The sequence below is a fragment of the Rhododendron vialii genome, chromosome 12a (genome assembly GCF_030253575.1).
Source record: "Rhododendron vialii isolate Sample 1 chromosome 12a, ASM3025357v1".
Classification (NCBI taxonomy): Eukaryota; Viridiplantae; Streptophyta; class Magnoliopsida; order Ericales; family Ericaceae; genus Rhododendron; species Rhododendron vialii.
In genome coordinates this window covers 34,839,778-34,848,218 of record NC_080568.1, presented here as the reverse complement: position 1 = coordinate 34,848,218, position 8,441 = coordinate 34,839,778, and the positions used below count along the sequence as shown (strand labels likewise).

The following is an 8,441-nucleotide window of genomic DNA, read 5'->3' as shown; positions in this document are numbered from 1 at the left end:
CTTTAATACTATATGACAAATGAAGCATATTCCATCAATACATAGGTGACATATTACATGGTATCCAAAACATAATACTCAAATGTGGTCCCAAAGTATTATTGAATCATTTCTCATATGATAGCAAATGATAAGATACAATATTCTGAAGTACCAAAAAAAAAATGATAAGATAAAACTTTTTTTTCGGTGAAAGCCACGTACACAAACAAGTGGTTAATATAAAGTGTCTCATACACAAGCACAAACCATCGGCTTGGAATAGAAGCCCAAAGTAGTCCAAAGACTAGCTAGCAGAAGTTTCCTATGCACTTATGGCTGCCAGGCTGCCAGCTGCTGGATTAATCTGATCAGTAGTAATATTGTGGGCAGCTCTTGGAGTTTGTCCGCAACAACGATAACATGCTTTAACGAGTTTTACCAACTTCTTCCACAGCCATACCAAGAAGCGGCATGACTGAAGCACCGTAAAAAATAAGCATAGAATCCCCAAAACAGAAAGTATAATCTTAAAGTCAAATTTGGACCATGTGTTTGGGGATACTAAAACCATTGCCAAATGATAAGATGAACCCATGCAGTAAATTGTGATGAACACTGTGATCACCATCAGCCATGTTAAATGCTTGTTGACCGTCGACCGAAATCCAGTCATGGCCAGCATAATGGTGCTCAATGATGCTATTAACATTACGGTATTACTAACCATGTATACAGTTTGAATGGAATGGCAATAGTAAGTTTTGGTGTGGCATTAGTAATTTTGGCGTAACCAAGAAATGGAATAACAATTTCTTAGTTTTTTGAATGGAATGACAATTCCTTTACTAAGGTGAATAGTGATTCCATTATTCAATGGTGAACCAAACATTGAAATAAGTAAGTCATTGGAATAACTATTCCATTCCAACCTTGATTCCATCCAACCAAACATACCCTTAGTGCATTAATTAGTGTTCAATACTTTTAGTGCCTAGTCTAGTAGCATAGGAGTTAAAAATGAAGAAACCATTATACAAAGATAAAGATTGGCTGCTGATTTTGTCATTCCCTGTTTTGTTAACGCCACTCCCCTGCAAATGTATTTTTGGTGCAAAAATACACTTGCAGGGGAGTGGCTTTAACAAAAAAGAGAGTGGCAAAATCATTTCCCTAAAGATTTAAGAAGTTATTGGTAATTTAGTTTTTTTTTTGTTTTATCGTATCAACTTGGTTTTATAGAAGAAAGATTTTGTTCGGAGTTCTACTATTGGTACCGAAGTTTGGGGTATCGAAAATGTACAACGGTTTGCGGGCCAATTTTGGATCACACACAAATAATTCCAACCATTCATTAATTAAAATAATTTTTCGAGTGGCCTTTCAAAAAATCTGCTCAATTGAATATGCATAAGTGGTTGATCCAAAGTTCAAGTTGTCATTCAGAATTCGGAATTGTAAACTCTAAATAATAAATTGAAAAATTAGATCAACCACTATTGGAAATCCAATTGAACTGATTTTTTTGCACGGGCCACTCAAAAAATTATTTTTCAAATTAATGAACGGTTTGAATTATTCGTGTGGGACCAAAAAATGGACCCGGGGACCCTGCCGAGCGGCACCCCTGCCGAGCGGCACCCCTGCCGAGCGGCACCCCTGCCGAGCGGCCAATCCGGCCGTTCATCTCGGAATCAACGACCCGAATCGAAACATCTTTTTCCTTTTCTTTTTCTTTTTTTTTAAATCCGTTCGGTACCTTTACATCCGGGCCATCCAAAACACTTTTGGACGGCCGAGATGCGCTCGGCACCGCTGCCAAGCACCTCTGCTTGGCAGCATCTCCCAATCCCCAAAAAATAGGCCCCACATGCCATTGTACATTTTTGGTACCCCAAGATTCGGTACTAATATATAGCATTTTCGTTTTGGTTAGGTCTTGTAATAGTGGGAGTATCAAATTAGATTAGGAATAAGATCAAAAAAATAAAAGGATTAGGAATGGAAAATATATGAAGAGGATTTGTAGACTGTACACGGAAAGTCACCAAGAGACATTTTTGAAAAGCTAAATGAGAAAAGAGAAGCCAAAACAAGTTTGCTTGCTTGGTAGGGCAATTGAGCCTTTTTTACAATTCTGTCTAATTAGGCTCCGTTCCAGAAATCTTCTTCAAAATAAGTAGCTTATTTTACATTTTCAAACTCAAAAATAAAGTAAATAAAAAATAATTTTTGAATTTTTTTTGCATCGTATAAAAGATTTCAATAAGTCCATAATTTTTAGATTTCAATAAGTCCATAATTTTTGAGCTTGAAATTACTTTCTTAAAAAATAAAGACTTTTTTTTTTCGAAAACGGAGCCTTAATGTCCGTGGCAGGAACAAAACACCCGTGGCATTAATAGCTTTCTTTTTTTAATGATATAGTATAAGGGTCATGTTTATACCGATGCCCGACGGTGTGATTTTCTATGTACCCACGACAAACTCGATGAGCCAAAAGAGATAAACGATTAGAATCACTTTTCGAGATTGAGATTTTGGGCCCATATGAGTGGCACATAGGGTTGCAAATGAGCCGAGCTGAGTTTTACTGTGTTCAAGCTTGTTTATTAAGTTTTTAATGAACCCGAGCTCGAGCTCAATGAAAACTTAACGAGTCGACCTCGAGCCGAGCAGGCCTTGGCTTGACTCGAACTTGAGTTTGTTCACGAGCCTCAACGGATCGGATAGGCCTAAATGTATATATATCATTGCATATGCCTAATACAACCAAAAATATTTTGATTTTGAATGTATATATATCTTTCATTTTCCTATGGAGCAGGGGTGTACTGATGTGCATGTGCTCTCGTCTCTCTTAGTTGACTGGAAAGTGAAAACAGAAATAACAAATTATGAAATAACAATAAAAATCGTAAACTTAAGTATATATACCCCGGCTCGCGAGCTGACTCGAGCCGAGCTTATTCTAGCTCGAGCTCGGCTCGTTTACAAAACGAGCAGAAAAAATCTGCTCGAGCTCGTTTGTTTAACTTCCAAGCCGAGCTTGAATGAGCTACTAACGAGCCCGTTTGTAGCACAGCATTACAAATTAATTTGGTGATTACTAGTTCGCTAACTCTGAAGTTTGCTTGAAAACATTAGTTTTTTATTTGATGGATAGAATGTGTAGCTGTGATTTTGAGCATCTCCTGCACTTACTAGGCGAAATGCCTTCCCAAAACACCAAATTTTATTTTGGCTAGGCACAAAATACATCACCACCCCAGCAGCCTAAGCAAAATGGCTATTCAAATCAAAAAATCTCATTTTGACCCAAAAAAATACACTACAAGAAAAATGAAAATTAGTGACGAAAAAGTGGCGACGAAATTTAATTTTGTCACTAAATGAGTATATTTGGCGACGAAAAAATAAATTCGTCACTATTTTGATAACTTTCGTGACGAAATAATTTCGTCACCAATTATGCCTGTTTAGCGACGAAAAAGGTACCCATTTGGCGATAAAATACATTTTTCGTCGCCGAAAGCTTAAAAAAGGTGACAAAATTATTTTTTGTCGCCAAAGATAATCATTTGGTGACAAAAAATATATTTCGTCGCCAAATGTGAGCAATTTAGTAACGAAATATTTTTTTCGTCACCAAATGCTTAACTTTGGTGACGAAAAATAATTCTGTCACCATTTTAACGCTTTCAGCGACAAAAAATATATTTCGTTGTCAAATGGGTACATTTCGTGACGAAATTTATGAATTGCGCTTTGTCACTAAATGTATTTCGGACATAACTCTTTACTAAAATCTCCGATTGGGATAATTCAAATTGAGTTTGAACAATAACTCAATTGCCTACAACTTTCATGTTTATCAAAATTGATAATTTTAATGTTTAAAGGTCCAAAATTACATTCGAAATATATGTTCATGTTAAACATATGTGTTATATATTAGATATTTCAAATATTTACTGAAAAGTGTGTGTAGTGTAGTTGGTTGGAGCTTGCGCGAAAAACTCAAGGGACTCGGGTTCGAAACCCAGCAGGAGCAAGAAAGATGGATTTCTTTTCCCATATGAAAACATCTTTCGCAACGAAAAATTTCGTCACCGATTTCTTATATTAGTGACAAAAAATTTCGTCACCAATGTGACCCATCGGTGACGAATTTTTTCGTCGTCAAAAAGCACAATAAGTGAGGAAAAGAATTTCGTCACCAATTATTCACTTTTTGGTGACGAAATATTTCGTCATCAAAAGGCACTATAGGTGACGAAAAATAGATTTCGTCACCAGGTAGGAATCCTCGACAACCTTTAGTCGACAAATTTTTTTTCGTCACCTATATAATTTGTGACGAAAAACATGCAATTTGTGACGATTTTCATTCGTCACCTAATTGAATTTTTCTTGTAGTGATAAATAAATAAACTCATTCCCTCTCTGTTTGAAACACTTTTGCGCCTCCTCTGTCGCACCCATCACCATCTATCATACCCAACTCTCTCTCGAGAGAGAGAATGGGGCGAGTGCTACAGTGACTTTCTCAGTGTGGCAAGTCACCATAGCAAATGCGAATTTGTTGAGGAGCATAGGGAGGCAACTAGAAGTCGGTTTTGAAATGTTTGGCTCCGCAAAACTTCCAAAGGTTGCAAGGCTGGTGGAGCTATGATTTATAGTTATGCATGTGTATGAGTGTATTTCTATGAGAGAGAGAGAGAGAGAGAGAGAGAGAGATGAGAGTCACAGTGTGTGTGAATCATCCAAATGTACCTCTTGGAGGAATTCATTGTCGACCTTGATATACTTATTCCAAAACCAAGAAATACAACAACGTTGAGGAGGAGGATTATTGGGAGGTGATTCAGCGTGGGCTCCTGCTCACTGCAAACAAATCTACGAACACCAACTTGTAAAAGAAACTCTCGAATTTCCATAGCTTTTAGGTCTCTGTTAGGACAGTGCTCCATAACATCCAAAGCTGTAAAACCATTCTTGTTCTTAACGTTGGCGTGGTCTTTGACACTCCTTATTTCCATTAAGTATTCTATGTTCTGCACATACAAAGTGCCATTAATGTTGAAAATAATGCCCCAAAAACTTAGAAGCAATTAGAGCTTGAGAAAATTCCGACTAGCTTTTCCTTTTCAGTTGTTTTCAAGCCGAGCGAGATAAAGATAAACAACTAATTCCCAGCAAACTTTCAACAACTCAAGGGGTCAACCTATGGCACATGAAATGAGGACAGTCAAAGGCGCCAGAAAAGCACGTTTTCTTATGCGCGTTTCCTATTTCGAGTGTATCCAGCTCAATATTAACTGGCAGGGTTCAAACACAAGAATCGATAGCCCGTGGGTAGAAGTCGAATCCTAGACCAAAAGACTCTTACCGCACCTGGGTTTTTATTATCAGATGCCTGCAGCAAGTCCAAGAGATTAGTTTCTCTCGTTCTTGTGTTTTTGGTTACAAATGTTAAAATGGGGACAAAGGGATGAAAAATAACAGTTTTTAGTGGTGCAATAGGAGTCAATTTGTTTAACAACATTCAACTTATTTTAGGCATAGTTGTTGGTCTCTATGAGATTTAAAATATGAACTTCTTCGTTATCAAAGAAGACCTGAGAAGGACTCACAGATGGACAAACTTAAAAAGTCTGGTCCTTCTTCGAAGTCATAGTAGAGAGAGTTACTAGCTACGTGTATACACAGAAACTCACATTCTTTTGTTTGAGGGCTGCAACAAGATGCAAGATGGTGTTGCCATCATCGTCTCCAGCGGTTAGAAGAAACTCCATGTGGTTGTTGTGCAAATATTGCACCAGTGTCTTGAAAGCCTCTAGTCTGTTACATTTGACACATAAGTGCAGAACAGTCTCCCCTTTGGCTAGTTTCTCATGAATCGACTCCGGTTCATCTCGAAGTAGTTCTAATATGACCTCAACTCGCCCTTTCATGACTGCCAAGTGGAGAGGGATTCTACCTGTTGGAATATATGTTTTCAGAACTCTCATATTTGATGAATTCGAGAGTATTTTATTTTAGGCTACAGGTAGAATGGTAGTGCATTAGTAAGTTAAATTACTATTAGGATATCGATGCTACGTACACAATAAGTTTGAACCCAAAACCTGCACGACCTTCAGCTACATGTTCTGGTGTTATTAATTACAAAAGCTTGATGATATATTTGTTGTAACTAATAGAGTTAGATGTCTACAACAATTGAATCTTTACAAATTTTGGGTGCTTATTCATTTATGACCGTCCTGTAATGATTATTACTATGTGTTTGAGAGACAGAGTTAGTAGCCTTATTTGGCCTTAATTACTGATGACGAGACAAGTGATAAAAGTTATAAAATTATGTTAATGTACTCTCTCTTGATTTTATGGATGACAATTGAGACGTACAGTTTCTTTTTCACTGATAGATTCAAACACTAGAGGAGAGTTGCTATAAGCTAGCATCAGGGTAATTAGATTTGGGAGTCGCTATTGTCTGCTAGAATCTTCGCGTGGGAAGGAACAACGAATTTCAAATTCTTTTCTTTTTTCTTAAAAAAAGAGATATAAACTGTAAACAATTCTAAAGCAAAAAAGCAGTATACCATCCTGATCACGAGCAATGCAGACATCGGTGTTCACCCGTAACAACTCTCGTACAATCTCAACGTGGCCCTCAACGGAAGCTAAGTGGAGGGGCGAACACCGTAGCGAGTCTCACTCAGTGGCAAGTTTTGGTTTCTGAGCTAGAAGGCTTTTGTGAAGTCCAAATGACCGCGCAATGCTGCTACGTGCAAGGGGGTGTCATCGGAGAAGCATGTTAGTGAGCTAACTCGGTCGAGAATAAGTTGATCTTCTTCAATCAACGCGTCTAAAGCTGGGACACTCCCACTCAAACAAGCTTGATAGAGCCTTCTCTGTTGGTCGCGGGCCAGCATCCTGCCTACGCGGGTTGAACCGTGGCGCTTGGGGCCTGCTACGCTATGGTATAAGGAAATAGAGTTGCGCTTTTACCACTACCTGCGGGTTTTGGTAAGATGGTAAGCGCTTGATCCTACAAGTGGTATCAAAGCTAAGGTCGCGGGTTCGACTCCCCTGGATGGCATGCTGCTTGCGGGCAGGTGCTGGGGGGGGATTGTTGGTCGCGGGCCAGCATCCTGCCCACGCGGGTCGAACCGTGGTGCTTGGGGCCTGCTACGCTATGGTATAAGAAAATAGAGTTGCGCTTTTACCACTACTTGCGAGTTTTGGTAAGATGGTAAGCGCTTGATCCTACATTCTCCCCATGTCTTCTCTCTCCATATTGAAATATTTATGCTTTCTTCTTTAATGAGAGAAAAAAGGAGAATTTTACTAACTCGAAGAACAATAATGAATGCAAGAAGTAGTTAATCATGTGGAGTAAGGGAAAAACTGCATCAAAATGGAAAAGGCTACTACAAGCCAAGGATGCATTTCTGGAAGATTCCGACTGCATGTAGGGTTGGCAATGGGGCGGGTAAGGGGTGGATACCACTGTCCCCGTCCTCAATCTTCGAATCCAAATCCATCCCCATCCCCTTCCCGATCCCCACCGGGGAATTATTTTTACCCTCCATCCCCTTTCCAAACGGGGAACGGGGATCCCCGTGGGGAATCGGGGATCCAACTGAAACCACAGACAAAACCGGTATTCTTAATCCGGTATCCCTCCTGCAGCAAGACGCCAAGAACAAACAACACACGCAAAGCTCTTTAAAGCTTCGTTTCTTAGTCTCTCAACACGACGCTATTTAATGAGTATCCGACGTGAACAATATTTATTTGATGTGAACAATATTTATCTAACTAGAACTATCGATTTGAGCTCTTTTTTCTATTAATCTTCTATCCATGGTAAGTGAATTCAATTACTTCTATGTTAATTGACAGTGAGATTTAGTTTCTTTCTTTCTTCTTCACTTTTATATATATTTATATATATATATATATATATATATATATATATAGTACTCCTATATAATTTTCATTTATGTATATAACTTATTTATTTTACTCTCTCCGTCCCATATTATTTGGACTTTTTCGATATATGTGTCAGTTTTCAATCGTTTGTATCTTTCAATATGAATCTCCAACAATATGCAATATGGATCTTGTTAGATAGTTCTCGATTAGATCTATAATACAAAGTTTTCAAAATTATAAAAAATATCATAAATTGAGAAATATAAGAGTTTAAAGAACGGCGCTTATATCGAAAAATACCAAATATTTTGAGTCGGAGGGAGTGTGTATATATATACACACACACACACACACAAACGGGGCGGGGCGGGGCGGGGATGGGGATGGGGCGGGGACAGACTCATACCCATCCCTTACCCGTTTTCCATTTTTTAAAAAAAATTATCCCCATCCCTTACCCGATCCCCGAAAAATCCCCGAATCCCCAATCCATTTGGGGCGGGGTGGGA

General features: G+C 38.5%; 1 protein-coding gene across 1 annotated transcript; it reads right to left on the bottom strand.

The window, feature by feature from the left end:
• Positions 1 to 2,795: 2,795 nt before the first annotated feature.
• LOC131309716 (ankyrin repeat-containing protein BDA1-like) lies at positions 2,796 to 6,729 on the bottom strand. The gene is made up of 4 exons (XM_058336313.1): positions 6,591 to 6,729; positions 5,700 to 5,962; positions 4,756 to 5,036; positions 2,796 to 2,847 (listed from the first exon to the last, which is right to left on the bottom strand). Exons 2-4 carry the CDS (start codon positions 5,934 to 5,936, stop codon positions 2,796 to 2,798), a joined length of 570 nt encoding a protein of 189 aa, XP_058192296.1. The 5' UTR covers positions 5,937 to 5,962; positions 6,591 to 6,729.
• Positions 6,730 to 8,441: the final 1,712 nt, after the last annotated feature.